Source organism: Hordeum vulgare, chromosome 5H (genome assembly GCF_904849725.1).
Source record: "Hordeum vulgare subsp. vulgare chromosome 5H, MorexV3_pseudomolecules_assembly, whole genome shotgun sequence".
Classification (NCBI taxonomy): domain Eukaryota; kingdom Viridiplantae; phylum Streptophyta; class Magnoliopsida; order Poales; family Poaceae; genus Hordeum; species Hordeum vulgare.
In genome coordinates this window covers 517459453-517479214 of record NC_058522.1, presented here as the reverse complement: position 1 = coordinate 517479214, position 19762 = coordinate 517459453, and the positions used below count along the sequence as shown (strand labels likewise).

Here is a 19762-nt window from a genome sequence, read left to right as displayed (position 1 = left end):
CTAAAATAATAATATGATCTCCATCTTCATCCATTGGTGTTGTTGTGTGACTTGTGTCATGCATGGACTCATCTACCTAGCTTTGACCATTGACTGTATTGCTGCACATCAAACATAGGCATCCAAATACAAGCATGAATGTATGATACACACTAGTTAATTAGAACAACAGATCAGTTAATCTAATGAACACATTCAGTCATTCAATAAAAGATCAATTAACTATTCAACACACTCAATCATTCATTAACAGATCTACTCAACACATTAAAAAAAAGTGACGAACTCTTCACCAAATTGGACGCTTTGTTGCCCTTCTCGTTGCCAGAGTGGGTGCTGGACGCTGCTGGGTGCTGGCCACCGCTGTCGTAGGTGTAGCACCGCCATGGCCATGAGCACGCCCCACCTTGTAACCGGGCACAGAGGACCGAGAGGAGTGGCACCGGGAACCTGACCCGTTGATGGTGGCTGAAGAGGCAGGGGCATGGAGGTAGGAGAAGGCGTCGGCGCACGAGACCCAGTACCAGTGCCTTCTTCTTCAAATCCTTCCCTGTACGTCGGAGTTGCATCCGCGCTGGAGTGAATCGCCTCCTCGATGCCAGGCTCCATGGCGGCAGGAGGTGCTTCGGCAGCCTGGCATATCGCGTGGAGGACGAAGACACGAGGTAGAGGGCGGACCGGAGGAGAGGAGAGGAGGTGGCCGGTCGTGCCACCGGCGTCGGCGGCGTGTGGCTCTAGGGTTTGTGGTGATTGAGAGAGATGGGGGTTTTTGTGACTCGACTGTGAGAGTGACGGGCTGACGGCGCGGGGTGGTCGGGGTGGGGGGATTTGGGATCGAGGGGATGCTTTTGTTAGGGTTTTCACATTTTTAGTGAATGACATTTAGGACTTACCTGTCATGATGAATGAGAATACGGGCATGCGGGTACACGGGTATAGGTATTGCGTTCCCATACCCGTATCCGGTTTACCCGATGGGTATATTTTTTTCCTATTTATAAACTCATGGGTAATTCTTTTGCCCAAACCATTACCTTAATAGGGTTTTTTATCCGTCAGGTTCGCAGGCAGCGAGTATCCATTGCCAAGCGGATCCTTGTGCCTATGTCGTTGGTACACCTTCCGCTTGGCGACCATTGTATTTCCACCTCGCTTCACCTGGAGTCCGTTGTCACCGGCCAACGTCGGCCCGATGCCGGCGATGTGTTCCTCTTCCTCGTGGAGGCCAATGTTTACGAACAGCCGATACTCGCAGTTATGGGGCGGGATGTGATGTCGACGTAGCTATTCATGTCAAACACCTCTTCGTACACATTTAGGCCGTGATTGAATCGTGGTTTTCCAGCCAAAACCGCTTGTAAAACTGACGCTTGTAAATAAAAGCGGATGGTCTTCGGCAAAGCGATTGGTTGGTCGTTTTCTACTGGTAACATATACACCGGTTTCCTAGATTATATGTGTAACTCGTCGGTTTTCATTATTTTACGCGTTGTTTCCATTGATGAGTAAATTACATTTGTATCTATAATACGGATGTGAAACAATCCAGGGCTCCAAGCGCGGCCTTACTGTCTTCGAAAATACACATCGTAATATTTATATCTATATATACTAATAATAAAACGGCTATTGCTTCCGTCGGAAAAACCAATCGCTGCATTTTTTTTAAAAACCCCTGTAATTTTTGTTATTCAACCCGCGCTCCATCATTTATCTGCAACGCAAAAGAAAATAACGATTCGCTGCACAAATTATGCCCGTACTCATCGCCTCCTCCCGTCGATCCTGGGCCACCCTGGCCTGTGCCCAGGCCGCCGCCGCGGCCGACCTCAACCGCCACCGCTGCGGATCTCAACCCACCCGCCTCCGCGACCGTACCTTTCCCCGCTCACTGCCCCCGTTGCGGCGCTCGAGCGCATCGCGTCGACCATGGTCCACCCTGGTCTGTGCCCAGGCTGCTGCCACACCACTCGCCGCTGCGGCCGACCTCAACAACCACTGCTTTCGATCTCAACCCACCCGCCTCCGCGGCCGTAACTCTGCCCGATTGCTGCCCCCGTTCCGGCGCTCGAGCACAGCTTCTGGATTAAATCAACACGACAGCTACAATGACTGGGGATGATGCGTCTGCTCGATGCAGAACGGCGGCGGCACGCGGATAAGGCGCGGCGGAGCCAAGTAATTGCAGTTGGAGGCGGGCCTCCATGGATCACACGGGGAACTCCGAGGTTATGGCGCCGCAACGGCGACTGCTTATGGCCAGATAGAGGCACCTAACCTTTGCTCCCTCATCGTATCCCCTCCTCCGGCAGGAACTCATCATCTGGTGAGATCCCCTACCCATGCCTCCAACCGTGTGCCAAGCACCGGCAAGAAATTTTGTTTTATGAGGATTTGTTTGCTGATAAATGGATGTATTGAATGTAAGATTGTATTGTTGTAGAGACAGAGAATGAAACACCACCTTGAGTATGTCATCTGATCCTACATTCTCTATCCCATGAGTGTAATAAGATAACGTAGCCTCTTTGTTTTGCTTTGCTTGTCCCGCTCAATTTCTTATCATGGTGGAATTAGCAATGGATGGGTTGATTTCTTAACAAAATAAGATAGGACTGACTACATTAGTTAGTTAGCTTATTATTTTAATAAATCAAAATAATTATAAAAAGATAAAAAACATGTGGTATTTTTTCTCCTGTTGCAACGCACGACCCTTTTGCTAGTAGCAGACTAAAAGGAACGAAAGGTGAAAGCGAATGACCCCTACGCTGGGAATGCAAGCTGCATGATCGCTTCTCTTGTCCTGTGAAAGTCCTCGTCCTGGTCCCGATCTTCTTCTAGCTGTAGCTGGTACGCCGGCGACGCCTCCCACCGCCTGCCGACCACCATGTCTCTGTCTCGTCCCCGCTTCACCTGCAGCCAGTGATCACCCGCCAACTTGGGCCCGATGTGTTCCTCGTGGAGGCTAATGTTGACCAACAGCCGTGACTCGCTCCTGTGTGGCGGCACGTCGACAAAGCGGTTCATGTCGAACACCTCCTCGGCGGCGCCCTGCTCCGTGTCGTAGGCGTACACCTTGTGCCGGCTCGTCGCCAGCAGGATCTTCTTCTTCACGCTGCAGAGCGGGACGATCTCCCGCTCCCCGCTGAGCTCGTCCCGGATCGGCCGGGGCAGGCTGCCCACGTCGATGCGGCAGCGCGCAGACCACGACGGTGACGATGGGCTCCACGTGACGAGCAGGAGCACGTCGTCGACGAGGCGGTCGTGGACGACGGCGCAGAGGGAGCCGTCGAGGTTGGTGAGGTGCCGGATGCGTGAAGCCAGCTTCGGCGGCGTGCGCACCCACCCGAACCGCTCGGCGCCGACCGAGAGCGACAGGATGGGGGCGTCGTGTTGTTGCCGGTCCCTGGCGCTGCCGTCGTCGGCGCAGCTCCGCCAGTGCAGTAGCCAGTAGAGAGACCCTTCGAGGGCCACCGGTGGCATGCCGTCGACGTGGCACGCGAATCTTGGAGGCGCGTCACCGCCGGCGCAGCGCCGCCACCGCCACTCGCCGGATGCCGTAAGCGAGCACACCTCGCACTTCTGCTGCCCGAAGATGTTCCTGAAGAGCCTGACCACCTTGTGCTGGCCGGTCGCCGGGTCGAACCCGAGGCCGGTGCTGGAAAGCTCCAGAGGGAAACGTCTGAGCAGCATCAGATTAGGAACCACCGGTGCTATCTCCTCCGCCGTCTCGCACGGCGGCAGGGACACGTGCCCGCCGGTGGAGAGGTTGAGGAGGTGGTACTCGGACAACCGGACGTCGAAGACGAGCGTCAGGCCACGGCACGGCTTGCCGGACAGAAGGAGGTGCTCGCCGGCGAGGTTGCCCACGGTGAGGAGCTGACGGGCGGTGGTGGGCGCCGCGCCACCGTCGACCGGAAGCGAGCACGCGTAGAAGGAAGTGGCTACACCTCGCTCAGTCGGCGGGAAGAAGACGATCTCGGGGTGGCGCGCGGCGGCTGCTGCTGCTCGGGCAGCGTGCGCGGCGACGAAGTGGCCGGAGGCGAGGGCCGCATTCCAGGCCCGGCAGACCGATCTGCAGCGCACGGCTGCGGCCACCGGCAGGCGCGTGAGGATCTCGTCGACGATCAGCTCTTGGTTCAGCGGCGGTAGTGGTTCGCCGTGCGATGACCTGATCCTGGAATTTGCCATCGCACGTTTGCACGTAGGGGCTGGTCGATCGATTCAGAGACTTGCTATTGAGCCGATATATGAGCGAACGAACAATCGGTCAATGTCGGACAGCGGAACCGTGTCCGGCCGCGCCAAGGAGTTCCTATTACATGCTCTCGGTTGGACACATCGTTAGAATGTCGGATTAATTTGCACACGTTATTGTTTTTTTTTTTTTGAGAAACCCCGTCTGTTTTATTCATTCAGAACCAGTGTAATTGCTACAATGTTTGTGTTGTAGGATGTATCCAACCACACATGTCTATCTCTCCTCTCTCTCCCTAATAATAAAGCACCAATGGTTTCTGTCGTCCGTCGTTGGCGGTTTTGCAAAAAATTCCTTCTGTTTTCGGGTATTCAACCCGCGGTCTTTTTATAAGTTAAAAAAACGTTTCGTTTTTACGTGAACCCCCTCGCAATCACCATCGGGCACCATGGCTTATCCATTCCTGTCCTTCATTGACGGGGTGGCGCCCGAGGCGACGGATCCGGCGCTAGAAGGCACCGCGGGCATGTGGAGACGCAGCGGGCGGAGCCGCGCGCGGTCGCAGAGGCGCTCCGGGATGGAGGATGGAGGCCGCCTCGCCGGGGCTCTGGGGCGGCAGCACGACGTTACGAGCACCGGCCGCGGGCGGAGTGGAGTGCAGGGGCGGTCGGAGCGGCGGAGCCAGCGTGGGAGGCTACGCGTGCGTGTGGAGATGGAGCGGGCGGAGCCGCGCGCGGCCGCGGAGGCGCTCGGGGGATGGAGTATGGAGGTCGCCTCGCCCAAAGTACTGGTATTCAGCATACGCGAGCGAGATAAGTGACTCTGCTTCTCTCTGTTGGCTACAGAGACAAATTTTAGGGCCAGATTTGATTCAGTTTGTATCCCGATAATTAGTCAAGGTGAAAATGATATACCACTGTTGATGCTGGCTATTGTGATGCAGCGAAGGAGTAAATTTTCATGATGTTCACTGTACGTCATTGAATATCAGGTTCAATCTTCTTGATTTTGTACTTGAGTTGTTACTCCTTACTTTTTTTAATTGAAGTACTCATATCAGTCCAATCTTGTTGGATATTGCTTGGAGATTTGCCCTTTTTAAGAAATCAAAATCAGTCTGTGTAATCTAGGCATGTACTGGCGAGCAGCCAGGCATCATGTAGTAAGAGCTGAGATGTTCCTGCCTACAGATGGTAGGTGTTTCGTGTTAATTTTTGAGAACAGACATGGTGCTGAAGCCTTGTTGGAAAAAGCAACTAGATGGAGAAGAAGAAGACTGTGACTGTGGACTAGGAAACGACATGAATGGTGGTAGCCTTCCATGGGGCATAGCAACATCAGGGCTCGAGCTAGGCAAAGGACAGCCTTCTACAGTTAATCGTTGCTTAGCAGCGAACTTTAGAATCTGTTTCTGATTTAGCCCTGTTCCATAGAGAATGTTCCATAGGCTCCTTAAAGATTCCATCTCAATTTGAAGCTCAACATTATTCATTCCCTAAAGGATACATCATGCATAAGCAGCCTGTGGGATATCATATTCTTGAAGGACAACACACCAAGGTAATAGAGCAGAATTATACTTAATATGTACCTTTCTGTAGCTAGCACCAGCTTCGTCATTGTCACAGATGTTGTCAAGAATAACTTGCCTCCTTGATGTTAAGGCTTGGAAAAGGGCATAATCCTTCTCATTCACCTGAATACAAAACCATCAGTGCACTGTACATAGGGTGGAATTTCTCAGAGATTTGTTGCGACAATAGATGTAGGAAAGAGCTGCTACAGTCTGTTTGATGGAAAAGTTCTCAAAAAATTGATCAGTCAGGCTACCAACCTGCGGTCTTGCGATTGCATCGTCAAGATGCTGGAGCTCCATCCGGTTACGCTTGTTGGTTTCTTCAAGTTCAAACAGTGCCTTCTGTAGATTTATGCGTTCCCGAACATTTTCGCCAGTTTCCTGACTCAAGACATTTAGCCAAGATAGCTCATTATCTGCAACCTTTTCAGTAGGTTTCACGCTTAACTGATGCACCTTGTCAGCTAATTCCTTTTTCAACTGGGAGACATCACCCTACAAAGTGACAAGGCGACTTACTTTAGTATTTTATTTGGCCAACAATCAGGTAAAACTCTAGACATTTTTACAAGGTCATTCAGAACTCTGCTTAGAAGTATTGGTATCAATTCAAGGGCTCTAGGACAAATTGTAGTTCATGCCAGCTGTGAAACGAGCAGCACCTATAGAACAACTGAAAATCTTCATTGGGTTTATCGCAGTACAAAATGGTGGGAAGAAAAAGGAGCATGCAACTCACCAGAAAGCAGCAGCTTCACGGGGGAGCTTCAGCTGTGCGCACTTGGGGCATCTGAAAATAACGACCTGTTAGCAAACAACCTGAACAAAATAGCTCGTCTAGAAAAGAATAGTCAGATGCGAGAGGATGCGTCGGGGCGAGGCCGTGGGGAGGGGAAGAGGATGGGCCGGGGCGAGGCGGTGGGGAGGGGGTGAGGAGGCGGCGTACGAGTGCTTGCGGGGGAAAGGAGGCAGTGGGAAGATCAGGCGGGGCCTCGCGTCAGCGGAGGGGATGAACGGCAAGGGGCGGCCACCATTGGAGGTACATCGAGAGCTCAGCTTCACAAGGAATGGAAGGGGGGGTGGCCATCGTTGGAATGGGGGGAGTGACGGGAACAAAGTGAAGAGATAAGGACAATTTTTTTTCTTTGAGAAGAAGATGAGGAGAACTTTTTTTTTTAGAAGAAGATGAGGAAAATCCTCTGGAGGACGCGCTTTGTGTCTCGTGCGGAGGCTTGGTGTCCACGCTCAGGGCAGCTCACTCGCAGGAGCTTAGCAAGTTGTGCAGAAAACAATTTAAAATATATATTGTTCAATTTTTTTTCTTCAAAATATGTTGTACACAAAAATGCTATTACCCATCAAAAAACAAAACATTATTACCACTCAATAAAAATGATAATTATTATTAAAAAAGTAATACAATTTTTATGTAAGCATTACATTATATTTTAAAACTTTAAAAGAAACTTCTTCCGTCCAAAAATAAATGTCTTACATTTAACATTATAATTGACATTTATTAAAATTAATGCCGCATAATGGCAAAACAAGTAGGTTATGTACTTTTTTCTAGCCCGGTGTAACATTGTTTCAGATAGGTCTTTGGTCTTATTTGACTACTGGTTGTGGTAGTGGTACATAACACTCTAATGTTGAAAACATGGATCAGGTTCTATAGTAGCTACCTTTGATTTAGAACCAGAGTTCAGTTGTGATTATAGGATGTAAACTTTATATTATTTTGCTATCTTATTTTGTTTGTGAAAGTAGCTGGAGCAAGTAGAAGTTTAGATTGATGCAAGCAAGTAAGCAACACTTTGATTGGAAAAACTGTGTGTTGACATAGGCTGAAGCAAGCACATGTACTATCTATATTTGTGTGAATCTTTGTTTGTTGGTGCAGCTAGCTGTAGCAGGCACCAACTTAACTTAATGCTAGCAATTACTTGAAACCTCGATCTGCTCTTGCCGACTGGGTAAACAAGCCCCTCTTCGATCTGTATGCCTGAATCTTTAGTTTGTGCAGCTAGCTACTAGCAAGTAATTAAAGCCATGATCTGCTCGTGCTGACAAAATAATGTTGGAAGGAACATCCAGTTCACTCCACTATGGGCCCACCCAGTAGCTTATGCATCCTATAGTTAGCTTCTCAAGATTATATGTCACTCCACTATTTACGGTATTGTTATAACTCCTCCTCTTTGATTGAACTCTGTGCTGATTGCATCTTTGCAAAATCTGGAATGTTGTTTAACAAGGTAACTGTTGGAGTTTTAACTTCAATTTTTGTTGTTGTTACACAAAATTTTGCCTCCGTCGACTTTGTCTGAAGACCATCAACCATCGCCTAGACCTACTTTGCTGCACGTATCTCTTTTTCTTTGTGTACATTATGATGAAGCTATGTTTGATTTACAGTGATCTACAACCAGGATTTACTGATGGTTAAACTAAAAATTTAAATTAATTTGAGAAAGTATTTAACACAATTGGTCTATTGCCATAGACTCAAGCAAACACCTCTTCGATTTGTACATTTGCCATGTTGTTTCCTTTATCAAACTATCTGCAGCAAGTAGTAGCTTGAATTGATGCAAGCAAGTAGTAACCATTATGGCGGCATGGTAAACTTCTAATGTTCCATCCAGAATATCTAGCAGCAATATATATGAACAGAAAAAATGGTGATCGTTTCAATCTATTATATGGTTCTATATATCCAAAGGAATTGACACCGATTATTATCCAAGAAAAGAATGTTACCTGCCATAGTGTGTCTTGCCATACAATACCAACATATTATATTTTAGAAATGTGATGTAAATCTTATTCGTTTGCAAAAATATGGATGTACAGGATGAATGCGAACTCCGAAAAATAATTCTAGGACAACTGCTAACATTCAACGACAACGAATTTGAAGACAACATACCTGTCGGTGTACTAGAGTTCCTCAGTTGTATCAAGAAAACCAAAATTAAAACTGCTATGTAAAATCTCCAGATATTTGCCTAAATTGATTCTATAAGCTACCCTGGAAACTTTATTATTTTTTCAAGATTTATATACTTCGTGCTAACTTTCATTTTCTCTCAACAGGACATGTGCTATTATGAAAAAGGAGTTTCTTTGTTGGATAGCAACCCATGCTGGTGGTTTCAGATATGAAGCTAAGAAAAGCGCGCCTCATAATTCATTGGATGTAAACCAATATGGTCAATTAGATATCGTTGGCTGTAAATGACATGAGTATTTAGCTTTCATAAAATCTACTTCCTTCTTCTCATAATTTAAGAATGTTTTTTCTAAAAAGTTCTTGTATTATGGGACATATGTACATATGTACTCTTTAACAATAAGCTATGGATGAGGATGACCCTAAATGTGCGTTGAATTTATCAACATTGGTTTATATTGGTTTTTACTATCAACATTGCATAGTGAATTTATATATTTGATAAAAATGAACACATATTTTACAAGAGTGATTATAGATCCACCTATTCTGGCGCTAGATCTATTGCTTTCATAAATTGTGTAAAATAATATGTTAATTCGGTACGTATGACGTTTTAACTCACCTGTCTAGCTGAAGTGTTGTACTGCTCATCTCGCCTCTCTAACTGAAGTGATGCACTGCTGCTCTATGTTTGCGTGTGGTAGCAACTGGTATACTTGATGTAGAAAAATATAACAATGTAATTTTGACCTGGATCTCGACTCTCCAATGTGAGGACAATTACATCAACAGCCTGCTACTTTTACTCGTGCGTAGCATCATGCATAATTTCATTTTTTTAATAATTGATGGATCTGCAAACTAAATATAAGAACAGAAAAGCATCGTGCAATTTTCCAACCAGATAATGTTCATCTAAAAAAAAATCCATTTGAAAATCCAAAAAATACTCTTCAAATTTACAAAAGAATAACATCTTTCAAAACAAATAAAAATCATGTTCATCTAGCATGTATTAAATGCACCCAAACTCTTTCATCAGATGAAAGTGTCGAGCTAAAGTAGGTCAAAACAAACGATTAGAATGTTTTATGCACATCTAAATTATATGGCCCAAAAAGCGATAGTTCAGTGTAATCTTATTTTGTAAGTTTGCCAAAACTAAATATAAGAAACGACGTGTAAAAGAATTTTTTTCGCCCGTTGCAACGCATGGGCATTTGTACTAGTCTACACTTAAGTTACAAACAAACTTAACGAGATTATTGGCCTCAACATTAAAAGCCCTAGTCTTAAGAGAAAAAGAACTAGACTGAAAGCTATTACAACGGTGTTTGATCTCATGAACTATAACTGCATTAGGGCCTCCTGTCCCCCTAGTAATGTCACTTATTACTTCCTGACGAGCCGAGGTAACACAAATATTATGTGCTTTCGAATCCTCCGCGAGAGATAGAGCTTCCCGACACGCATAGGTCTCTCAGATAGGAGGGTCATTGGCTCCCTGAAATACCACCGCCGAAGACCCTAGGTATATACCTGTATGGTCACGGCAAATAGCCGCCACCGCGCCTCCATAAATAGCCGTGAGGAAACTCCGGTAACATTGATCTTGACCGTTCACAACGGAGGAGGGTGCCAAGATGCCGCTGGTGCCTGGGCTGCCGCAGTAGGGCTTCTCCTGTCGGTGCTAGCAACCTAACCCAGCTCAGCAACGGTGCTATCAACGAAGGACTTCGTTTGCTGTGGGCTTTGAAAGATAGCCTCATACACGACCTTGCGTCGGGCATACCAGATATACCACAGGGTGACCATCATGCGTGCGAAGCTTTCTTTGTCCAGAGTGTCAATAAGCTCAAAGAGCCAGAGCCTTGCATTTGGTTCAGTGTTCGCCGTCATGTGAGAGGTAATCCCCTCGTCCGACAGCGCCCCCACACACCTAGCCATGGTCCAAGAGACCAGGGTGTGCCGCCATGAGTCTAGGTCGCCAAAAAGCAGACAGACATCCCGATCTGTTATATTTCTTTTCATCAACACATTAGTGATAGGAAGAGAATGATGCACGAGTCTCCACAGAAAGATCCTAATTTTCGATGGCACTGCCAGCTTCCACAGGGAGCACCAAGATTGCTCATCTCTCATCTCTCTGGGCGTGAGAAGAGCCACAAGAAACATACGTTATTAGTGATGAGATGACCACGTAGACGTGGCGGTGTAGATGCATAGCCGTGGACACGACCTTGCTGGGCTAGCCTGACAGGATTTTGGCCCACGTGCTTCGAATAAAATATTCACTGCACTTCTAACAATGGATTTGAAGGGCTAAATTATTTCACACTAAATGTTGTTTGAAAATATGTTAGATCGATCACGTTATGTTCATCTATTCCAGCAAAATAGTGCAACACATTCAGAATGTTCTATCTTCCAAGAACAAAGATGATAATCTAAGTTTATGTCAAGTTTCAAATCCTTTTCTTCCGGACACGAACACTGGCAAAGTAAACTACATACAGTATACAACAAGAAAAAAATATCCTACCAAATTCATATTATTACACCGATGGTTATGTACTTGTGAAACACATAACAATAGGCAGAAATATTAAATAGAGGAAAATGAAGTAAATATAATAGTTCGTGATAAAATTTAAATGATGGGCTGAAAAAAAGCAAATAATTATAATGATCAGTCAATAATCTATATCATTTTAATTTGGAAAGAATAAAAAAATGATCAAAATAATAAATACAAGAAGTCATAGGAAAAAAAATGAAGGAAACTAGTAACTTGACCTCTACCTGTTTGAAATCTACCAAACCCACGAATTTACACATATCAGAAACCGGCTTAGAAAGAAAATTATGGAAGAATCGGGTGTACAATCGTGCTCCAATGCTTGAATTTCTGTGGCACATCCTTGTACATTTTATACGAATGTGGTAAAATAGCATTTTTGTTGTCTAGTAAATTAGAATGTACACTTACTAATTTGTTTTGATGCCAAACTGTTGAGTCCATTGTTTGCTTTTGCAAAGTGCATCATCTTTCACATTATTTTTGGAAAAAAACCCGGAGTTTAGTAATTTGTCTAAAAAATGAATGAGCTCAAAGAAACAAAAATAAACGCAAACATCAAGGATTCCTGATGATCCTAAAATACTATCAAATACCTATAAAATCATCACCTATATCTTCACCTTTTGCACTGCTTTGTTCTTCCATGTCTTGGAGAAGAAGCTGAAAAATGGAATGTGTTATTCGTTGCTCTCTGCGGCAGCAAGTCGAGCTTTCGCACAGGCTTCAGAGGACAGCGAGGCCATATGGGCCATCCCATGTTTTGGAAAGCTTGTTCTAGCCGGTATTTTTCTGTTTTGTGAAATTTTTAGACGGTTTTCTAAACCGCCTTTTTCCTTTTCTTATTTTATTATTATCTGTTTATTTTTTTCTTTTTTGTTTCCGTTTCAAAAAATGTTTGAGATTTTCAAAAATATTATTTAAATTCGATTTTGTTTTACTTTTTTAAACAATGTTCTGAATTATCACAAAATGTTATGATTCCCAAAAATTGTTATTAAAAATTTCAATTTTTTTTTTATGAATTTTTTCTGGATTTTCCAAATTTTTTCCGATTTTTCAAAAAAATTCTCTATATTCAAAAGAAGGTTCTTAAAATTCGACAAATGTTTTCGCATTATAAACATATGGTCTGGTTTTCAAAGAGTATCCTCTATTTCAAAAATTGTTCATAAAATTTGAGAAATGTTTTTTCTTTTTAAAATATATTCTAATTTTCAAATAGTTGCCATTTTCTAAAAAACATTCATAACTTCAAAAAAAAATATCAGTATTTCAAAAAAAGTTCACTACTTTATGGAAATGTTCGCTATTTTCAGAAAATGTTCAGAATATCAAAATTTTGTACAGTTTATAAACTAAGTTCGTGTGGTTTATTTTTGGAAAATGTTCTTGTTTTGAATTTGTATAAATTCAAAATGTTTTTATTTTTCAAACTTTATTCATAAATTCCAAAAATATTCTGGAATTTCAAACATTGCCCTTACAATTCAATAAACGTTCTTGCTTCAAATTTGAAAACAAAAGTAAAAAAGGAAAGAAAAAACGAGGCAAAAAAGAAACAAAGAGAGGAAATAAAAAGTTAGTTGTTCGATTTTTGTGAGACAAAAATTATTGGGCCGACCCAGTTGGGGCGACCCGTGTGCGTGCGATGCACTTCCTGCCGCTGCTGGGAAGTCCTTCCTGCCGCAGCCGGGCCAGTTTTTTTTGTCTTAAAATTTTGGATAACTTTCTTATTTTTTTTCAGTTTCTTTTATCCTTTTCTGCTTATTTTTATTTCTTTTTGGCTTGTTTTTATTCCCGTTTTCCTTTTTAGTTTTATTATTAAAATGAACAAACGTTGAATTTCTCAGTCACTTTTTGAAAAAGTGAATGTTTTCTAAATCAGAGAACAAATTTGAATGCGCGAAGAATTATTTAAAGGACGAACATTTTTTGAATCTTGGAAAAAATTATAAAACCATGAACAATTTTGAAAAATCCTGAATAAATTTTGAACCACGATTTTTTTAAAGCATAAATATTTTTTGAATCTTAAGAACAAAAATTTGAAACAGAGAATTATTGTGGAAACACTGAACAAATTTGGAAGAGTGAACAATTTTTTAAAAGCACGAACATTTGTTGAATCTTGAGTACAAATTTTGGAAATGAGAACAATTTTGAAAAAGTACAGAAGAAATTCGTAAACATTAACAATTTTTGACAATACGACCGATTTTGAATCTTGAGAACAAATTTCTGAAAACAAAATTTTATATTTTTTTTACAAATCCAGAATGTTTTTTGGAAAATCCAGAACGTTCTTCTATAATGCAAAACCATTTTTCGATGTTGAGGAATAATACTTGAAAATCCCAAAATCCAGAACATTTTTTTGAAAAAAGCAGAAATATTTTCTGATTTTGAAGATATTTTTTTGAAAAATCCAGAACATTTTTTTTGTAAAAAGCATAAATATTTTCTGAATTTGCAGAACATTTTTCGAAAATCCAGAACATTATTTGGAAATCTAGATTTTTCTTGAAAGTCCATAAGAATTTTTAAATAAGCAAAATAATTTTATAATTTTTCTTAAAATTCAGAACATTTTTGGAAATAGAAAACCTGAAAAATGAAACAGAAAATAATAAAGAAAATGAACAAAGAAAAAGAAAAACCGGTTTGGGGAACCTTCTAGAAGTTCCCTATACCGGAAAAACTGGTTGTAAACATCTAGAAGTTTCCAAAAACCTAGGGCCTTTGAACAGTTAAATGGCCGGCCCACTCCGGAACCATGGATGGGTGTTTGTGCGAAGCCCCGACTATTTGAAACAACCCGCGTCAAATAGGGTTTTTCGATGCAACGAGCGGCAGGTAAGAGCTCCCCTGAAAAATGGTTTCTGTCAAAAAACAATGATGCAAGGGGACTAGTAACTCATTTTTATGGGGCCTCCAAGGCATGATCAGGCCTACATACTATTCCATGAGAAGGCTCATATACTATTTATTTCTGAATCTAACTTTGTCACATATATGGAGCATTGGAGCCCATTAGCTTCTTGTGGTTCACGTGTTATCCGGTATTTATCTTTTTTTTAATGAGAAGGGAGTACATACCACCGATTATTATGTTTACTTATTCTATATTCATCATGGTTAATTTATTTATCTAAATATACAAGCATGTCAGCTCACCGTATAATTATGAATGAGATATGGCCCGCCTCAAAATGCAATCATGCATGAGAAAGACACACCGTAATATTCAGCCATGCGTGCGAAAATGTTTTTCATTTAATTACAACTAAAGATAACCAAATGTAATAAGTCATGTGAATTTTCAGTTTCGATTTTTATCCTGTCCATTAAGCAAATTTTTGGACCCTTAGGATGGAATGGATTGACGCAGGCGAAACTTTCAAGTACCTCTTGTGTAACAAGACCGTAAAAAAAAAAGATACTCTCTGACCGCACACAACTGTGACGACTGACATTCTTGTACCCGCCCATCGAGCAGTTGCGCAGCTGTACCTCTCTCTATATAAAACGTGATGGATCCTTCACCAGCTAATTAAGCAGCCACACCAACCCATTCATACACGGCCGTGGTCACGCGCGCACGGCCATGGCTTCCTCCTCCTCCAAGCGTTCCTCATGCCTCCTCCTCCTCCTGGCCGTCTTCCTCCTCCATGGCTCCTCCGCCACGTCCCGCCCGGCCACCGAGGACGCCGACCCGATGGCGCAGCGGTTCCGGCGATGGAAGGCGGAGCACAGCCGGACGTACGCCACCCCGGAGGAAGAGCGCCACCGGCTCCGCGTCTACGCGCGCAACATGCGCTACATCGAGGCCACCAACGGCGACGCCGGGCTCACCTACGAGCTCGGCGAGACCGCCTACACCGACCTCACCAGCGACGAGTTCACGGCCATGTACACTTCTCGGGCGCCGCCGCTCTCCGACGACGACGACGACCTGCCGATGACGATGATCACCACCCGTGCCGGCCCGGTCGCCGCCGCCGCCGGTGGAGGCTGGCTGCAGGTGTACGTGAACGAGTCGGCCGGGGCGCCGGCGAGCGTCGACTGGCGCGAGAGAGGCGCCGTCACGGCGGTGAAGAACCAAGGCCAGTGCGGTACGCTACGCTACGTGGATGGTGGGCCGTCGCCATCCACGTACGTATATTTATATATCCATCCTTCATTTCATCCCTTGTTGTCCAATTATTGTGACCTCCCTGTAAACACATGGCTGTCTGCGATCCACATGCCTGCATGTGCTCCTGCTGCCTGGCTAGCTGCTTCATCATCAGGGATTAGACAATTGCTTACTTACCTGTCATGCACACTGTCAATTGTCAACTTAGCGTTATAGTATTAGATTAGACAGTTGGCCAATTTGCGGGGTCTCTTGTGGATGATTCACACCTAGCATGCAGAAAAAAACATTTCCTGCATACTTATAAGTTGTCAATTGACCAGTTCTTATTTTTTGGAATTATTGGAATGACGTCATCATACTTTAAGAAGAGTTGAATTCATTTAAAATATACTTATAATTTTAAAATCAACATATTACAGTGACCACCATTTTTTTTGTTGCAAAATTTCAACCTTGTGATGGTCGGCTATATGATTTGAGAAACAATATAAACGGCTAGCTAAGTTTATTGTGTAGTTCTTATATATACATGTTCTAAATTCATTGTCATTGACAGGATCGTGTTGGGCATTCTCCACCGTAGCGGTGATAGAAGGAATCCACCAAATCCAGACCGGAAAACTAGCCTCGCTCTCTGAGCAAGAACTGGTGGACTGCGACAAGTTGGACCATGGTTGCAACGGTGGAGTGAGCTATCGTGCGCTACAGTGGATCACCTCCAACGGCGGCATCACCTCTCAGGACGACTATCCATATACGGCAAAGGACGACACTTGTGACACCACAAAGCTTTCACACCATGCCGCTTCCATCTCAGGCTTCCAACGTGTGGCGACGAGGAGCGAGCTATCATTGACAAACGCGGTGGCCATGCAACCCGTGGCGGTGTCGATCGAGGCTGGCGGAGCCAACTTCCAGCACTACCGGAATGGCGTGTACAATGGTCCATGCGGGACGCGGCTGAACCATGGAGTCACGGTGGTCGGGTACGGGAAGGACGAGGTGACTCGGGAGAGTTACTGGATCGTGAAAAACTCATGGGGTGAGAAGTGGGGTGACAACGGATACCTCAGAATGAAGAAGGGCATCATAGACAAGCCCGAGGGGATCTGCGGCATCGCCATCCGGCCATCTTTCCCGCTCGTGTGATATGATCATGTGTGGTATGCTTGGTCATTATTCTTTCCATAGCATGCAAAAGCTTAGTCATCTTGTTGTCACAAGTACAATACTTGTAAGGGGGTTCATACATGCTTGTAAAAATGGGAGTATATTCAAACATTTGTGAATAAGAAACATGGAAATTGTTGAATTGTTCATGTGGATTCAATACTTTAATGATTTTTGTATGAGCTTTTTGACATTTTAGAGGATTTGAATGTCCAATAGGTCAAGTCAATTTTTGTATGGGCCTTACTGGTGCAAACTGTTTGGAATTTGCAAGCTACATGTTGTACATCGAGACTGAGATGACTATAGCCCAAACCTAACAGCATTTTTCGCCGAGCCACTCTGTTGGGTTGTTCAAATAGGGTTCGGAAGTCCATATATACATAGACCCAAAAGGCCTAGATAAACTACCTCCCAAACTTGATACTAGGAGTGTTTTTAAAGAAATTCCATCATGAAAGTTTATATTAATTTTAAATAATACTTACAATATCCGCAAGAGCAGTTAGTAAATAAGTGGGGGTCACCCTACGGAACAACATTATGGTACTCCTCAACATGTTTAGAAAGTTCACGATCTGCACTATTAGCCTCCCTATGAACATCATTAAAAGTAACAAGTGTGAAGTTACGGCGGCGACAGAAGGAACCTTGCTTGAATTTATTTCTTCTGGATTCAACATTTTTTATAATTTTTTGTATGAGGTTGTCGATTTTAGTGGATGTGAGTGCCCACCATGTAAGGCCAATTTTCATGTGGCCATGTCTGGGCACAAACACCCATGTAGTTCTACTGCCCATGCCCCACCCCCCGGTGCGTGCGACCGTGCTTACCCAGGTGTGCATATGCCCCCCCGCCCCGCGCTGCGTGCAACCGTTCTTACCCAGGTGTGCATGAGGCCTCATGCCACAGCCACCAATTCTTCTATTTCTCATGTTTTTAGTTCCATTTCTTTGCATCTTTTTTACTTCTATTTATAATTACAAATACACTATACATAAAACATTTGAGAAATGTTAATCAAGCATTTGAAAAATATTAAATGTGTATAGAAAAAATGTTTCTCATCTATACAAACATATATGATGCGCATGAAAAAAGCTGATCATGTATTTGAAAAATGTTAATCAAGCATTTGATTAAAATTTTAATCAAGTATTTGAAAGTTTTGAATAAAGCATTTCAAAAATGGTAAATGTGTATATAAAAATGTTTCTCATGTACAAGAAAAATATACAATGTGTATGAAAGAAGTTAATCATGTATTTTGTAAATGTTGATCAATCATTTTTTTTGCATGGTGTTGATCAATCCTGTGAAATTTGTGAATCAAGGATTTAAAAAATGTCAATCAAGCTTTAAAAAATGCTGAATGTGTACAAAAATTATGTCTCCCATCTATATGGAAATGCATACAATTTTTTTTACAATGTGCTTGGAGGAAATGTTGGTCATGTTTAAAAAAATAAATTAAATGTTTATAACAAAATGTTACCCAGGTATTAAAAAATGTTAAGGATGTATAAAACAATATTTATCTTATGTTAAATATTTATTTAATGAAAGTAAAAAAAAATTCATACACCATGTACATTTGTCATATACATCAGAAACATTTTTATTCATGTTTTCACATTTTAAATACATAATTAAATTTTTTTAAATATATATTTTGGGTTACTACTTCTATTTAATGTACTTTGAACATGTTTTGTGTATATTAGAGAAATTTATGATATATGTTTAACAGTTTAAAAATAGACGATCGGCATTTCTTCATATATATAAAAATAAAGAAACCACCAATTTTTTTTTTAAAAAGCAAGTCAACCTGAAAAAGGGGAAAACCCAAAGAAAACTACCGAAAAAAGAATTAAAACAACGAAAACCAAGTATGGTACAAAGAAAATGAAGCAAACTATTGAAAAACAAGAAAGATACGAAAAGAAAACCAAAGAAAAAAACCATAAGAAGAACAAACAAAACCATTGAAGAAACAAAGAAAAGGAAAGTACTCCATCCGTTCCTAAATATAAGTCTTTTTACAGGTTTCACTAGTGGACTACATACGGATGTATATAGACATATTTTAGATTGTAGTTTCATTTATTTTGCTTCGTATGTAGACTTCTAGTGAAATCTCTTAAAAGACCTACATTTAGGAACGGAGGGAGTATAAAAGACAACTAGAAAACCCCAAAAAACAGGTAAAGAAACAAAGATAACTGAAATACAACAAAAGATAGAATAAAAAGAAAACAAAACGGTGAAAAAACAAATAAAAATATAGGCATGAGAAAAAAATGAAACTCGAAAAATCCCTAGGAAAACGGAAACAAACTGTAAAGTAAAAAATTAAACGAACGAACGAACCGAGCGACATTGGAGAAGCATCAGCGAATTTAAGAAAGTTCAGTGCATTAGTAAAATGATCATCTGGCATATTAAAAAAACTTTTTTCTCATTAAAAGATTTGCATCATGTATTTATAATACGTTCATCCAGAACTTTAAAATAGTTTGTTGCTTATTAAAAAATATTCATTAAAATATATTTACTGTTTACTAAAAAAATATTGAATTTTTTATCATGATTTTTGTTATGTTCGTCTGTTTTCTGAAATTTGTGTAAGAAAAAGTTAGATCCTTTTTTTTTATAATGACAACGCCATTTTGGAAAGAATTTATATACAAGTTAGAAGCTTTAGAACGATTGTTCAGCCAATTTATATACAATTTCCTTGGTTGTTCAGATCAATTGCATCAAGAAAGGTCGCTGTGGGAGTCAGTCTAATTTCCTTTTTAGGTGTGTCCAAATTAAATAAAATATCCTTAGTCAATATTTTTGCTGGCCCATCTGAAAAAAGGCTAGACACAGCCCGGTTTCCTATTTTTGCACTAATATATTTATCCAAAACCCAAAACAAAATGGACGCTGCTACGCGTCAGCCGGTGGATTGTTTTAAAAGATCTGCCACTTTGCGAACCCTCAGATCTAGCGGATGGAGCGGTCGTGAGTCACCTTCTACCACTACAACACATGTCGTGTTCAGTAAATTTCTGCAAACGGGTTACGTTGCGGAAATTTTTGCAACGTAGGTCAATTTACAAATTATTTGTGCAACATATATGTTGTT

General features: G+C 42.3%; 2 protein-coding genes and 1 pseudogene across 2 annotated transcripts; 1 reads left to right on the top strand and 2 right to left on the bottom strand.

Moving 5' to 3' along the window:
* Positions 1-2766: 2766 nt before the first annotated feature.
* Positions 2767-4194, bottom strand: LOC123397111. Its single transcript, XM_045091784.1, has one exon. It carries the CDS (start codon positions 4192-4194, stop codon positions 2767-2769), a length of 1428 nt encoding a protein of 475 aa, XP_044947719.1.
* A 1133-nt stretch (positions 4195-5327) lies between these two features.
* On the bottom strand, positions 5328-6864 carry LOC123397110 (annotated as a pseudogene).
* Positions 6865-14725: 7861 nt separating this feature from the next.
* On the top strand, positions 14726-16767 carry LOC123452021 (ervatamin-B-like). Its single transcript, XM_045128592.1, has 2 exons — positions 14726-15429; positions 16012-16767. Exons 1-2 carry the CDS (start codon positions 14922-14924, stop codon positions 16602-16604), a joined length of 1101 nt encoding a protein of 366 aa, XP_044984527.1. The 5' UTR covers positions 14726-14921; the 3' UTR covers positions 16605-16767.
* Positions 16768-19762: the final 2995 nt, after the last annotated feature.